This window comes from Macrosteles quadrilineatus, unplaced genomic scaffold (assembly GCF_028750875.1).
Source record: "Macrosteles quadrilineatus isolate MER2022 unplaced genomic scaffold, UCM_ALF_1.0 Scaffold_3__2_contigs__length_128488019, whole genome shotgun sequence".
Lineage (NCBI taxonomy): Eukaryota > Metazoa > Arthropoda > Insecta > Hemiptera > Cicadellidae > Macrosteles > Macrosteles quadrilineatus.
The window spans coordinates 114055400-114072325 of record NW_026542596.1 but is presented as its reverse complement, the minus strand read 5'-3'; the positions used below and the strand labels follow the sequence as shown (position 1 = coordinate 114072325).

The 16926-nt window shown below is 33.9% G+C and overlaps 1 protein-coding gene across 13 annotated transcripts in view; it reads right to left on the bottom strand.

Annotated features, from left to right (window-relative positions):
- LOC128991111 (disks large 1 tumor suppressor protein-like) overlaps positions 1 to 16926 on the bottom strand; it is a 429939-nt gene that overhangs the window by 5083 nt on the left and 407930 nt on the right. For 10 of the 13 annotated variants that reach the window (XM_054413854.1, XM_054413856.1, XM_054413843.1 and 7 more), the window contains 8 exons: positions 13739 to 13952; positions 12917 to 13080; positions 11884 to 12133; positions 10886 to 10988; positions 8184 to 8228; positions 5612 to 5695; positions 989 to 1138; positions 103 to 275 (listed from right to left, as the gene is read on the bottom strand). In XM_054413854.1, the coding sequence (XP_054269829.1) occupies positions 103 to 275; positions 989 to 1138; positions 5612 to 5695; positions 8184 to 8228; positions 10886 to 10988; positions 11884 to 12133; positions 12917 to 13080; positions 13739 to 13952 (1183 nt within the window). The remainder of the gene's footprint in view (positions 1 to 102; positions 276 to 988; positions 1139 to 5611; positions 5696 to 8183; positions 8229 to 10885; positions 10989 to 11883; positions 12134 to 12916; positions 13081 to 13738; positions 13953 to 16926) is intronic. The other 3 variants (XM_054413846.1, XM_054413847.1, XM_054413855.1) reach the window with 3 other exon arrangements.

The following is a 16926-nucleotide window of genomic DNA, read 5'->3' as shown; positions in this document are numbered from 1 at the left end:
AGCCATTACAACTTCTACAAGACTTTTTACTAGACGCAAACCACTTTTGAATAACATTTATCAAAGTAACAAGTTAATTAAGTGTCATGCTCAGCAACTAACCTTCTCTGCAACTTCCCTAACAGAAGCCACGGAAGTTCCGTACAAGTTATCGTTGTACTGCCCTGCCTCTATAAACAGATGGTTCTGGATGTCCTTCTCCATCTGTTCCCGTGAGGCTACAAAGTGATAATCTCTCCCATCCACTTCGTACTCTCGCTTGGGTCTGGTCGTGTCTGGAAAAAACTCAACAATTAAAACATTTAAAGAATTGATGTGACTGATTCCGATAGTGACGAAATATTATGATAAAATCATTAGTGTACGGTTCTCGATGAAGGCGTGAACAAAAATTTTTAAAGTAATTTAAGGTATGAAATTTCATATTTATTTTTTAAAGAAATTTCTGAAGTGTACAAAAACTAGTTTGAATACCACAATATATTGTGTATTCATAAGAAAATAAATTATGATGTTGTTTTACACAGTAAAAATGGCGCTGAAAATAGTTTTTATCACCTTATCGAAACGGTACCTAAAAATATAACCCATACAGTTATGAAAACTACTATCATAATATCTAGGTTTTATGGATGAATGAAAAAATATTTTTACAGTTGTTGATTGGGTCAATTTTATAAACATCCACACAACAACCTGAGTGGTAATAGTGCTCACTTTGAATCTCAAGGTTGGTGGTTTAAGGCTGAGCAGGTGCCGTTTTTCATTGGACTATCTAATGAAACCATCCAATAAATGGTTGATGTTCAATATTAACAAGTCCCAGATCTGGAAAGTTTCTTTACAAAAAAGTCTTTGAGTGAAAATAGCCTAATACCTTGAAAGTACATAAACTAAATACATCAAATATTGGAAATACAATACTCTAGGAGTTGACTCATTCTGAAAAAAAAAACAAAAAAAACATAGCCACATAAAAATTACTTACGAGGTACACAAGACCCAAACTGATCGGGGAACTCAGAGATGAGATCATCATTGATCCTGTCTTTGAGAGGTCCGAGGATGATGACCGGCCGAGTGTATTCTATCTGTAGTTGTGACACTGGTTCATAGGACAACACTTGCTCTTCCGTACCTACACACACAGCTGGGTAAGTGGACAATAAAAACGTGCAATTCCTTGGTCTCATCTGCTTGTCTTGTCTAAAACTTGCGACTTAGAACCTATAATTGGCAGACATGTTTACCTTTGACTAAGGATAGAGGATAGAACTAGACATTCCATTCCAATGTAGCTAGTTTTAGAATTAAAATGAGCTTAGTTGAATAGAGCCAACTAACAGCACTGTATATGTATATGTATATGTTAGTTGAACATATAGCACAGATCACATTTACTGATGTTGTAAACACTAACTTTCTTAAACAAGCTTAAAGTTACAAAAAGTAAGGGAGAAAATAGAATTCAACACGTTCAATGCGGCTGCACGATGGTCGACCCTGCCGGTGGGGCAAACATCTGCATCATCAAACATCGGTGCGCTGCGTAGACGAGTGCGCAAAAGAGTTTAAATTTAGTTTCATTCAAATGGGAGGCATATACTGTGTCCCAGTCGTTGTGGACATAGTTTTACAAGAACCTAACAGTAGCGACACTAAACAATACTGCTAGCTGGCTTTTAGTATTGTCAAATGGAGGGAATAGCATGGGTGAAATACCTGGATACACCAATAAAAATTACCGAAAAAAGTGGTCACGCACAATTTTGAGGTTAGGTTCCTTCCACAATGCTACAGTACATTCATTAACGTTATTCTCTTGCATGTCATTAGATCCAAGCCTAAACCCTACACAACAATACATTTGTAACCGTCCCTACCACCAATAAAATAATTGGATCAAAAAACAAACTATACCAGATTGAAGTATAACACCGGTACAATAAGCGGCAAGCGAAACAACGTCTCACGGCAGTGGCTAACCTCCCATTAGAACAATAGTTTGTAAACGGTGCTTTGACGAGTATGCTCGTTGCGCGCCACAGGGAAAGAACTAGCGGTGATGAGATTACTGGTCATCCGCAGTGAACGTGTTAATCTGTAGCAAGCATTGAGAGTGGATCATTCAATTATGTTCTTTTATTAATAAAATAATCTGCAACTGGACTATACAGATGGGATGTCTACATCAGTATCCAAAGTCAATGGTATTACTGTTCTATTTTGGAATTCTCGACGACACGTTGCGGGTTGACAAGTCATCCAATATTTTAATTTTAAAATTAAACTAGCAGCATATGTAACTGACAGACTGTAGTGGTCTTCGTATGCCAAAAGAGAATAACTTACAAATTCATTGGTCTGCTGCCGTCGCCTGGTACGATCAACTACCTGGATGGTCCTAATGTTGTTTGTTCTATGTTATATGTTGTATTGTGTGTATACATTTGATGTTTTGAAGTTGTGCAAGCTTTTGACAATGCTGCGGTTGCAACGGTACTAGTCAGCATGTTATTGAGACTTTGGACTACAGACAGAGGTAAGATAGCCTATTTTGACAAAAAAAACAGTCAAAGGGCTATAATATCGATTGAAATATTAGTATTGATTTGATAATATTCCAGCCAGGCTGTTGGCTAGAGGAATAGTTTTGTCTAAAACACTGGAGCTTTGTAAATTTGCAGTGAAGCTGTTAGGTTTGTCTCTTCAAACTAATTGGACGACTTGTCAATGGAAATATTATAAAGTAGGATGACTATAGTCAATAGGGAAACATTGACAATACAGGTAATTTACAAGGTACATTGAAGTGAAATAAATATGGGACAAAGTGGGTAGTGCACCATAGGTTATTGTAATTAATGTAACAAAATTCTATCAACATTTAAAAATTTAAAAGTAGGTTGGTATCCATACAAAAACTTATTATCCTTAAAAAATCAAATACAATTTGTTAAAGGATGATGAGTTACGTGATTTCACAAAAATCAAAATACACTTAGTACGTGAAAAATAGAAATAAAAATTATTGTTATTGAAAAAAATATAAAAATATGAAAACTCTATTTCAAACACAGATTTGTTATTCCAAGTTTGAGTAAAAAGATTTCTATCGGAGATGAGTTGGTTCCAACTAAAAAAAATTAGAAAAGACAAATATTTGATAAACAATCAAAAATATTCTGGTACGGTACTAACAAAAAATAATAATCTAAAAAAAGAGAATAACTGTACGTGGGTTTTCAGCATTAGAACAATTGTATAATAGTATATTTCGTACCTAGGGTCGAAAATGAGGTTTTGCCGGCTCGAGATAGTTTTTAAGTTTGAGGCGAAGTCGAGAAACGATCGAGAGCTGCAAAAGCATTTCAGTCCGTGGTACGAACGCTATTTTTCACCACACTATACCCTATTACCACTATTCACCACAATAAGAATGTACACTAACAGTCAACACAACTACAGTTTTAAAGGTTATGTGAAGAAATAATTTGAGGAATCAGCAAAAATAATAATAAATAGTTGCTAGGCAGCGGTGAGAATAAAACAATTCTATTGCAATGCTATGGATACTGATTGTGTATTTAATATGCATTCATGTTTTAAGAAAGTAAGCGGACAGCTGATTTTGCGGCCCTTGGGATGTAAAAACCTGCTCGGTCCCCAAATGACGATGACAGCTGGCATGGCCAGCAAAACGTAACTTTCAGCCACCAATTTATTACGTATGTAATACAGCTAAAAACATCATAGTGTGGTGAAAAATATATTACAACCTTCTTTTGATACAATGTAATAAAATGGTACCAAACGAATGTTTTCAATTTTCACATATATATATAGCATTAAAGAGGAATTACAAAAATAGGAACTTTCTCATCTTCAATATTATAAAAACAGTTAGAATTTATCAATAAGTATGTGAAGAGAAATAACACTGGGTAGAAGATTTTACATAGGATATTAATTTTAAATGTATACACTTTTTAATAGTATAATAATGCTAATGAAGAATATATTTAAATTTCTCTAAAATTAAGTTTGCACGTGGCCTTCTCAGACTCAGGTTTTAAAGTTTCATCCATGGCAAAAAAGTATTGAACAAGAATCAAGACATTTATTTTTACAACATATGCTTTTGCAGAACTTAATGTAGCCACAATTTTAGTTAAGGAATCTATCTGAAACTTGGCTAATTAAGAACATTCATTTACTAAAGAAAAATTGACTAAATGTTTAAAGAAAACAAAGTTTAGATATTGCTAAAATTTATGTTAACAGATAAATATAACTGTATCAAATCCAGATAAAATTATCTTGTTGTCTATAGTTAAGAAAATGTTTAATGGGTAACAAATGTAACTTAAAGAAAACAAAAATCCTTGCAAAAAATTATAATAATTTAATTACGTTGGTTTTATTTGACGAATAAAAAAAAAATAAATCATATTTAATTGCTATTGTAAAAAAAATATTAGATACATTTGTAATTATAGTATATTATAGCTTATAATTATATCAAGAGACAGTCAACCAATTAATCAAACATTTAGTGTTAATTATTGCCATTCCACAACAAATGCAAAAACTGTGAGAAAATGAGTTAATTTAGGTTACTAAACTGAGTGATTAGCATATAAAAACTATAATGTTAGGTAATCAACTGAAATGATGAGGAAAAAGAGATTTATAGTACAGCATTTTAAAACAAAAGGTGAAACAATTGCTGTGAAATTTGGACATTTGGACAAGTCGTACTTAGTTTACATACATATAGTTCTTTATTAATGTTGGTGTTTTGTTTATTTCCATATCTGATAGATAATAAACTGATATGCAACAAGTCCTGTAAGCAGATACACTAAAGATAGTAGCAAACCCACTAATGAGAGGTGCAACTAATGAAACATCCACCATTTATTTTATGTGGGCCTCTTCCATCAAACTCGGCCACAGACGAGAAAACTTGTCATGAGTTTGACACAAGACCTGATAAAGACAGGTTTCAGACACGCTATCCACGGTGCTGCGCTACGCTTGTCCAATGATTAGACCTAACAGTTCCCTCTACCATTGAAAAACACCTTTGTCTAGTCGAAGCTCGAATCAAGTATGCAACACAGCTGAAGGATGATTTTAGGAATTTTTGTTAAGTTATGCTCGCATTTATAGTTTTGAGTTAATATTTTAATACTTAAAGAATTGTTCTGACTATCAGCCTTTTAGGTGTGTAAGAATTAAAACTAAATCCAACTAGAAGTCTATAAAATTAATATTTGTAATAAAAGGCTCATTTAGTGCACATCTAAATAAACTATTTCAATATCAATTCATGTACCCGTAAAATATTTCTCTTTAACCAACCTAAAAACTCTAAATATCACATTGAACGATTTACACCTCTATTGGGGAGTGATGAAAATTAGTACTAATATTTTCCTCTCTTGTGAAGGTCTATCTAGAGTAGCTAAGGATCGGGAACCAAACCAATCCGTGGAAACAACCATTCCGCACACACACGTCTGGTTATGGTCGGGTCGTGCGACATTGGGCAAGGGTAGAGTTGCGTTAAACACACCACACTGATATGATATGAAATGATCCTTACCAATAAGTATTTCTATAAAGCTAATGCTGCTTAAGCTAATACCTTCAGAGCTCGGATCGTCTTGGGTGTAACATAGCATGAAGGCTGAAACAGAACAAATATTCTATTGAAACATTAATTACATGACAAAAAATTTCAAAGATTATTAAAAAATTTACATTTTTGACATTATTTCCTGTCTAGTAACAAATTAAATTATTAATTCAATTATGTCAACTTATACTGTAGCACAAAAACTATTTCGATGAAAGAAATGCTATTTAATTTTGACCAACATTATTATGCATAGTAGATGGATATGAACAAAATAAAAATCATACATCCATCTTTAAGATATTGATATACTTACTGATAGCCAAACAAATAATAAATTTTATCAATGAGAAAATTGTAAATTTAAATAAAAGTAAAACCAAAATCAATGGGTGGATAAGAGAAGATCAATTAAATTTTGGTACATTTCACCAATAAAAAATACATTTCGAATTCTCTTTTCAACTCTCATCATATGTGAAACTTAAACATTTACACATAAAAAATTTACTGGCGACAAAATAACCCTGAAAACATTGTATGTTTCAGAAACCGACCGTTCAACATATGCAAAAAAAATTACTGATAGATAATAATTATCTTTTTTCAATCACAAAGGTGTACGTAACAAGGGTCATTCTACAATTCCAAAACAGTTTAGGACATACATGCAGAGGAGAACGTTCGTGAAACAGTGGAAACGTAAACTCCATGCAGGTGTACGGTGATGCCATTACCTGAGCAAAGTGTAACTCCGAACCAACTAAACTAATGTTTAACTTAGGACTGAACACTTTAATATCTAGTTGATCTGAGTTTCAGTTACCAACCACGTGGCCTTTTAATAAAAAAATTATTAATAATATTATTAATATTACCATAGTTTTGTTGGTTGGCTTTAAATTTATTTTAAAAATCTATTTGATTACGTCATATTTATGTGAGTTATACATAGCTATGAGCTATTTTTAATTCTTTATTTACTAAGGAAAACTATTATTTACTGCTTATAATTATTGATTTGATTCTAAAAACTGATACGTCTTGTGCAATGCAGACAGTGCTAAATACCTAAATTCTTCATAACAGAGGGTTTCAGATCCATCTAAATTAAATTGTGTCCCTTAACTAAACCAAAGTCTTTATTGAAAGTTACATTTGTTCCTTAAGCTCTTTTACATATTGAATCATTTTAAAATTAATAAGATTTTTTCTATCTACCTACTATCACGAAGTAAAAAATTAAGCCTCTTTGGCTTCAACTTTTTTTATCAATTTTTTTGTTTGAGTTTGAAATATTAATTTTTTTTAGATGAACTAATGTCAAAACTTTCGAGAAAAACAGAATATTCTGTTTCAATTAGTCACAAAAACTCATCATGTCCCAAGTGAGCTTGTAGGCTGATGCTGTTGGGGCTTTGGTGGTTTAAATGATCATTGTGAACATGTTCACAAACTTATTTTTACTAGAACAGAAGTTCTAGTTTTTTTTTTGTAATTTAAAATCTGACTTTGTCTCTAGATGAGAAGGAACTTAGATCAATAAAAGATTAGTAAATAAACCAGACAGCACTGGAGAACTCAATAGCTACAATGAAACAAACTTTTAGACCTGTCGAATAAAATAATAAGTTCAAAATAGAAGAAAAAAACCCACTATAACCATAGACAAAAAGAATTAAATATAGACCGTCAGCCGTGCTGCGGTTACCATAGGTTCTGGCGCACACCGCTGGGAGCGCGTAAGCCATAACTACATGGCGCTCCCAGCGGTGTGCACCAGAACCTATGGTAACTACAGTACAGCTGACGGTATATATTTATTTCTTTTTGTCTATGCTATAACCCAAGTCATTGTATTGTGTGGTTGTATTTGTTTATTGAACCGCCATGTAGTTATGGCTTACGCGCTCCCAGCGGTGTGCGCCAGAACCTATGGTAACTACAGTACAGCTGACGGTATATATTTATTTCTTTTTGTCTATGCTATAACCCAAGTCATTGTATTGTGTGGTTGTATTTGTTTATTGCTAGTTTTCTTATCCTTCTTGTTTGGTCTTTCAAATTTTACTTATTTAGAGATTTATCGCTTTCACCCAAACGGTGTTTTCCAGTGGTGTCCGATTTGCCTGCTAATCTTAAATAGCCTATTTTAAGTTTCATGTCACCTAAAGACTGTATCAAATAGGACCCTAATGTTAAGACTTATGTTTCACCATTGATAAAAGATGTTCACAATAACACTTAAAACAACACAATCTCTTTATCACAAAAAACTTTAAATCGAGAGAGCTTTTGTGTAACAATCTCTTAAGCAAAAAATACCGATTCTAAGGTCTTTGTGCATCATCAGCCAATCCAAACACCACCGAAATAACAATCCCGAGAGCCAGCCATTCTGTTACCAAGCAGCTGAGTCAAGCCAAGCAACTGTTCACATTGGAACAGCAGCAAAACCAGCAAACCCACAGTGAAATTTGTAAAAAGCGTTAAAAGAGCCAAGTTCAAGACAATTGCTTACGGTTTTCGGAATACTTACGCAGTGACGTTGAATCTCCTTCATTGGTCGGGGTGTTGGGGGAAGCTGGGGGGGAAAGAGAGAGATAGAAAATACCAAACAAGGACAAACACAACAGAGCAAGCAGATGTCATTCAGTGTTAGTGTACACCATTGCTAACTGCATGGGTAGAAGCAGATAGGGCGGTTAAATATGTGAGGAACATAAATGAGAAAACTTTATCAGTAAATAACCCTTGATCACACTTAAAAACACTCATCGTTATCTTCAGGGGAGAACTATCCACTTTACTGCCATTATTGACTCTAAAATAAGAATGTAACATAGAGCACAAGGGGCTAGGTATTAAGTTTTGTTAGGATAGCAGGCTTAGCACAAACAACTTCACACTAAACACAATAATTTGAACATTTGACTGTAACTAACAGATTGTTCGACTAAGGTGAGTTGGGAAGGAAGATTGTAATCCCATTGGAGAAATATTTTAATTTTTCTATAGTGTAAATTTGTTTGTGTTTCTTGGGCCAGAGTGGACACTTTATCATCCACATAAGCCTGATATCCTGACAAAGGAAAATAGATTAATTTGCAAGACAACATAAAAAAGAATGTTGTTATGGTTGAATCAACAGAAATAAAATAAACCCATACAATTAGCAATGGTCTTGATATACAAAATACATAGATAGGCCTACAGCAGAACCCCTGATATTCCGCCTCAGAGTTACTAGTCGTCGGTAGCCTATATCCAGTCACTTTTCGAAAAACTTTTTTACCACGGGTTAAAGATGCAGTTGCTTGCACTAGACCCCGTGACTTGAAGAGCAATCTTGTGATTTTTCTGTTTTTAAACTTTATTTTTTTACATAACCACATTTGCCATTTTAAAAACTGTCTATTGGTTGTAAACGTAAAAATAACCCTACAAAAATACAAATTTTCACAAAGGCTTTCAAACAAACTCTTTTTTTGAGGTTTTCAAAAAAGATACTTTTATCAAATCAAATCAAATCAAATCATGTTTATTAGCACATAAACGTACAGAGGTTTTAGATAAATGCACAGGTGCTTCGTCATTCTTCTTATAGTCTAATATTATATAATGTCCTTTTTTACAATGTATTTATTAATAATAAATAAAATAGTTTTTTAACATTTGAGGAACTCTTTAAATAGACTAGTCAAAAGGTTTAATAAAAAAGATAACGTCAAGCTTAAAACTAAATAACAAGATTTATAGAATTTAATTATAAATAAAACATAAAAAATGTACAAAACATGTAATTTTAGTCAATAACGAGATCTTCATTAAAATTTCACAACAAAAACGATATATATAAAATATGTAACATTTAATTAATTTATATTGTTGTCTAGCCCGGGGATTGGTCTTGTGGAGGCCAAGGTGGATATAAGGGGTTCTACTGTAACGAAAAATGAACAATAATGGTTAAAATAATGAAAAAGAGTAGTTAGAACAGCAACTTAATGCATTTAAAAACTTTTGAAACATACAAATTTAACTCAATTCTTAAAATAATATGAAAAATAAATAAAATATATGTTACAGTAGACTCTAAAAGTGACTACTAATTTAGTGAACAACCAATTCAGAATACAAATCTGGATTTTTCCAGTACTGGGTTTTTGACATTTCAAAATTTGTGAATCTAGTGTACAGTTCATTTAGAAATAATTGATATTCCAGGTAAACTCAAAACAAACAATCAAAAACTATTGAATCAAATGATCTGTAATGTTTAATAAACATTTTATGATTATAAACATTTTCAAACAAGATAGTTAGAACAAATTAAATTTGACATTAAAAAAATGTATGTCAAAAATAGGCATTAAACAATAAAGAAATTATTTAGTGTTAACAATTTCAAGTGAGGTGTTAGTAACAATAGCCACAAACACAGGAGACATGATTGTTAGGTACATGAGAAGAAGCGCATGCATCTCATGCTAAACAGATGGAATATTTGACTGAACAACAACCATTAGATCTAATGAAAATGAGGTAAAGACATGAATAAAACCCTTAAAAACCTCAAGTATTGGAATAGCGAACCTAATACACTTTGTTCAGCTTTCCAAATACGAATTGGACCATACCCTAAGTTAAACATTTAGAGCATAATATAAACTTCTTAATCAGCATAATACGTGTTATTAACTTTACAGTGAGTAAAATAAAAACATGTCTTTTAACACTTAAAAAGTGTTTCAAGTGTTATTAGACATACTTTAATTAACTCTCAGCATAATATACTCCCAATTTAAACATTTGTATTCTTTGATGTATGTTTAGACACGCTTCAAATCTCTTTAGATAGTGGAAACTTCTTATTGCAATGACAGTTTTGATCCTTCCACCAACATTTTTACTTAACACAATTTATATATAAAATACTAATTGAACACACAAGTGTTACCTCTGTTAGTTGCACATTGAAAGCTATTCCCCGAAATAATAAATGCCAAAATTACAGTCTGACTAGCAAACCAAAGTGCTATCCAATACCACCACGCATGTTAGAATCTACAATTGCAATTTTTAGTTTATTTAATTTTAGCCAATTACATTACACCATACCACTGGTAAATTAACTAAATTGACAGCCCTCTACTGGTAAAATTGCTAGTTATCTATAATGGAAGGTGAATCGTGGTGTCTTGGTCAGATACATAAAGTGGATTCTACAAAGATACTTACGTTCTTGGTCAGAACCATCTTCAGATTTGTCGTCTTTACTCTTCATAAACGGGAATTTGCGGCTGAAGGAGAAGTTTTTCTTTTTCCTATCTAATGTCGATTGCTGAAAACCAAACAGTATGGCATTGAAAATGGATGATGATACAAAGGTATCTGTTAAAAAAATACCTACTTTAGATAGGAAAAAGACCTTAGAGTACGGTCCACAAGAATCTGCAGTTGAGGGAGGAGCCTATTTACCACATGATTTTGAAGGAGCCAACGAGGACCGTGCGTTGTTGCCAAATCTAATAATACCAGCCGATTTGAAAATATTGTTTAGTATATTTTAATTAGTGTCAAAAAGTAGTGAACGGGTGTTGAGGAACGTCGCACTAGTCCAGTCTTGGTATTGGCTGCCGCCAACTGCAGACTCTCGTGGCATCTAGTGTAATCATGAAATTTTCTGGTTATAATGAGTGGTTTTCATGTATCGTACCGTAACTAATATTACAGTTTTTTTTAGTTTCCTACTCTTCTACTTAATGTATAAGTTTTCAGCATTAGGTCTTCTTTCATGACACACAGTATTGCCTTTGTTTTGTGGTCTTCCACCTTGGCTCTTTCCACCAATCTCTAAAGTTTTTTGACACTATTCACCCCTCACCCACACGTTTTACGAGACCAAACTGTACTGTACTAACAACACCAAACTTAAGAGGGCTTAACTACTTTTTCCCCTCTACGATTAAACTCTTCTCTTCTCGCTCTCTGAATTTGTTATGCAATATGTTGAGGTTTCTTGGTCTTCTTGTTCTGAATAGCCCCCAATCATCATGGTGTCCTCGTTTCCGCTTTGGTATCCATCACTACAACAAATGCAAATTGAGATCCCACTCCATTATACACTCATCCTTCACTCATATTAGCGTTAAATATACCCAGTTGTGTCTCTTTTTAAATTAGAAATGTAGAGTAACGTTTAGGCTTTATCAAAAACGATTTTGAATTACACTTACCTTGTCCAGCATGACTGGCATGTGGCCCTGAAACTTGACTGTTCTGTCCCTGGCCCGCTGCTTGCGCTCCCACCTCCGTTTGGACGGCACTATGCCAAGACCCTCTGTGGCACCGTCGCTCAACACTCGTCGCGCCTGCCACCACTCGTCGTCACTTGCGTTTGTCACGTGTAGGATGTCACCAAAGTGAAACGCCAGTCCTCGTGAAGGCAGTCCGTCGTCTTTCAACGGGTCGTAGTCGAATAGGGCTCTGAAGAGGACAATTAAAAGCATGGTTTAAAACTTACTTGTCCTAAACTGATTTCTTTTTTTCAATTTAGGTTAACTTAGTTTATGTTGCTTAAGGTTATTGTGGACACTTTAAAATTCTGATAGTAAACATAAATGTGTTTTTCTGCTAATTGTGTTTCTAGCAATGCCTGCTTTGTGTACCAATTCAGTTATTTTATAGGCTTCTTCCCACCAGAAAATTAACAGGGTCAGAAATTGATCCCGAAAAACCATGAAACTTGTGTTTAATAATTACTGATGGAAAATGTCCTTAATAACATTTAAACAACACAACTGATTCAATCCGACATAATCAAGACAACTTGATTGTTGTTGTCATTTAACAACAACTGCAAACATTTATGGGATATTTTAAAATCATTTGAGTAAAAAAAAGTCACTAAATTTTCTCCTCAGTATTGATCAAACTGAACATGAACCAGAATGGAAGATCAAATTATACACTTCAAATAGTTTTCTTGGTGGTATATCTCCAGCAAACAAGAGACATGCTTTGATGGTAGGTTTCGAACAGGGTCAATATGACTAGTGGTTGGAAGGATTTGAACTAAGTAAAACCTGTTCCCCAACTTCACCACTGACTAATCACTGGACGACCTAGCGTATCAAGTGTACATTTGTTTTGTATTGTTGTACATTGTGTGTGCATTGATAGCGGCATTATTAGTACAATAATCTACCACCGAGCAACAACGTTCAGTACAGTATTAATCGTAGTAGTAGTATTTACGATTTATGTTACCTGACATATAGAGAGCGTTTCTGTGAGGTGCGCAGCAAAGTTCCCGTTGATGAGGAGATCTGCCCTTGCGACATCTGCTGCTTCAGGTCATGGATCTTGGCCTCGAACCTGTTGTAGTCCTCCGGCCTGTACTGCGCTACTATTGTCACTGTTTGGCCAGCGCCCTGCACAAACATTCACAATGAAACCTGGCAATTGAGTGGTTTAATACTTTGAGTTCAAACTAATAAACCTTTTTCAATATCAAAGGGATTTCAAAGACAAAATTGTCTAGAACATTGGCACAAAAAACACAAGCCAGGATCACAAAGATATTTGACAGCGAATGTGACAAGGGTAAATGTGGATGGAACAGAACAATATGAAATAAAATCGGAATATTTGGCAAGACTAGGATGGTTTTGTTATGCAAATGAACGAAATAAGAGTGACAACCATCTGGCTTGAGAGAAAAACAGGTGCTACTACACTGATGATGATTTGTATAAGGACTTTTGATATCAGCAAATTTTTCTCAGCACAGTGTTCAGAATTAGATTGCTACATCAATATCATGAGATGAACAATACCAATATACATCTTACACTAGGATTATGGTTTATTATAAGCACCAGAATACTATAACTTCTTTCAAGGAAACTGAAGGTTACTCTCCCTCAAATCTGAAGGTTGGTTTCAATCGGTTTGGACATTACATCGTATATTAATGAAGTTTTAACAAGCCAAGTCTATCAAGACCAGGGTTCAGACTGTTCTCTTTCCATTGTCACAAAAAAATAAAAATGTGACAATGGCATAGAAAAACATCTAACACTGTCCTACCTTGAGAGCCTGAGCGGCTTCCTCGTGCGTCGCACTGCGGAGGTTGACTCCGTTGACACTCAGTATCTGGTCTCCCCGCCGCAGTTCCCCGCTCAGGTCTGCTGGGCCTCCAGCCAAGATGAAGGACACGAAGATACCCTCGCCATCCTCCCCGCCGACTATGTTAAACCCCAGCCCAGTGTTGCCTTTGTTCAGTACTATTGTTCTCACATCCCTGGAACAAACGTGGCTGGTGATTAGTCGAAGGCATTCACTAACATCGGAGATCTATACAATGTAGTTTGCTCTAAAGATATGTTGTACACAGTTGCACTATGGGGAACCCTACATAGGAGAACAATTGGAATCACTGCCCTCCACAGACATACTTACAGTGCTATTATATTCTGGAGACACTCATTTTTCTAAATTAACATTTTTTTAAACTATAACCACTACTCTTGCTGTTTAGTATTTACTTTTTATGAGATTATCATCAAGTTCATAATAAAACATCTCACTTCAAACTTTTAAATTCTCTTATACATTAAATAGAGTATTTATCAGACCCAGAATGTTTCTAAAGTACTTAAATTTACTTAAAGTTTTTTTTTCAAGATAATGCTATTGCAGTGTTGATTAGTCTTTATGAATTTCAATTTATTGTTGTACAGTACTTAAAATATCTAGTTTGATAATTATTCTCAGTATGATGACTTGGCTGATATTGGGAATATAGCTGATTAAAGTTATTGAGACTTCAAGGTGGGTTGAGTTCAAGTCTTGGGAATAAGGTTCTGACATGAGCAATATCATCGTTGATAACAAGGACTCTTTTAACGAGTCAATAATTTTAAAATCCTATATAATCTATTGTTTTCCCCAAAATGAATTGTATAAGAAAATACCATGGCAAAAAAGTAGATGGTTATTAAAATTCTATATACTATAATAATAGCTTTGAGCCTTCTGCATTCTAATTACTAAAACATATTTTCTTCCTTGGATATTATAGCTAACCATAAAGCACAATATAAAATGAAATGGTAAAAGTGTACTGAATTTTTCCAGTAACTCAATCCAGTGCAGTGGATTTACTGGATGGCAGTAAACCTAAAAAATTGCATCTGAAAGTCAATTGGTTTGAACAGTATTCAGACCAACTTGGTCAATACACCTCTCTAGTTGAAAAGAGTGATAATTTTTTACATACATGTGCCATCTTGTTCATTATTTAACAAATTAGAACCTTATTATGATTAATTTAAATTATTATTTAAATGATTAGACGAGGTATGTTTTAATAATTTAGATTAGTTTAAAACAAGTAATTAATAGATGCAACCTACTTGAAGAGCAGATACCACATTATGAACACATTAAAATATGAGGCTGTTGTGGAGTTAAAACTATAGTCTGTGAGGGAGGACTCGGTAACAAACTTATACTTAAACAATATCGGAGAAGCAAGAAACATTGGATATTTTGTGAACATTTTTCAAAACTGCAAATCTTGCCTTAGGCCTATTATGCTCCTACTTCTTAGCAATAGAATCATGATCAATCTTGTTTTCAATTTATTGTTAGTAGTATCTACGGTAAACTGACAATTCTTTCACAAAATTAGTTGTAAATAATGTTCAAAACTAATTGATAGCCCTACTACAATAAAGAAATTCTCAAAAAAAGATAAAACCTAGCAGTTAGTTGTTACGATGACAATGTTTTCTTCAAACAAAGGGATAATTAAGGGTTGGAGATAGAAAATCAGTTATAATTAGCAATCCAAATTACTAACTGACTGAACTTGCAATCAGGACTATTTCGAATGTGTGGTTATTTATGTGATATTTAAAAATGATTGACAATAAAAAATTAAATAACTTTATTTGATTTGATAAAATATACTTTGGAAGTGTGTACCAGAAATACACTACATTATATGATTGGGAACCTGGCGAAGCATACACAAGTTAAGAAATATCCTAACTTCAACATAGTGGTAATAATTATCATCAAGCCCCTACACACAATCTTGATAAAATATACAAACATTCACAATTAGTCACAAATTTAACACAAGAGCGACAACTCACTTTGCCCAGACCGCCCAATGAACTCGTTTTTTCACCGGAGAATCCATTTGTAGAACGAACAAAGTGAAAATAACCATCGGGAAACTAAACAACTAGACCAATAACACTGCGATAGGACAATAACAATAACTACAGCAGTAACACCAACAGTCGAGAGAGTTGTGCGATGGACACTGTACGAGACGAGAGGTGAGTTTTTTTAATTAAACCGACAATCGACGCTCCACAGCCTCCCTAAACACTGTTTGTTTACCAAATGTCATTTAGATCCCAATTTTGATGCGAAGCTCTGATGACAAAAATTGTAATTAGGTAAACACCTCCAACCTGGTGTGGCTTTGTGGAATTGATAATGCACAAATTACAACAAATCAACATCTGACTGCAAACTGATTGAATTTTAATCTTGTAAGGGTCAAATGAATGACCAGTTTGCTGTTTATTGGAACGTACTTAATTAAAAGAAAATTTATTTAAGTTTTTTATGTTAACTCTGATGGATGTAATAATATTTTGTGGAAAAAATAGCTGGGTGCTAGAAAAGGATATAAAACTCTCCTAGTGATCAAAAGGTTTCCGCCGGTTCTTCAAGTCAGCAGGTTTTTGATTGTTCAAAACTGGACTAACCCGGATTGGATCACTGGTGTCAAATAAATTAACTAAAGGTTTTGATCTTAGTCAGTATCAAAGCTTCCATTCCATTAACTCAACTCGTGCTTCACAGTACTGTAAACATAAACAAATTATGTCATTTGAAAATATGAACTTAAAAAATGTGATGTTGCATAAGTTATGAATAAATATAAATAAAAAAAGTAGAGTTAAGAGCTCTGTGATCTGGAGTTCAACAATCCACTGGTTTAACAAATGACATTTAGATCCCAATTGCTATATGACATTAACCCAGAAAAAAGTATAACTAACCCAGACTCGCTGAGCCACCTAGTGTGGCTTTATGAAATTGATTATGCAAAGCACAGCTGACAGTTGGGGCTTCATGATTTACGATGATAGGCTTGTTGTGGTGAGGTTGGTTATTTTACGCTGTTTTAATCTTGATGGTAATTTTTGCATTACATTATAGCTAGTTTATGACAACGTAGAAATTATTTG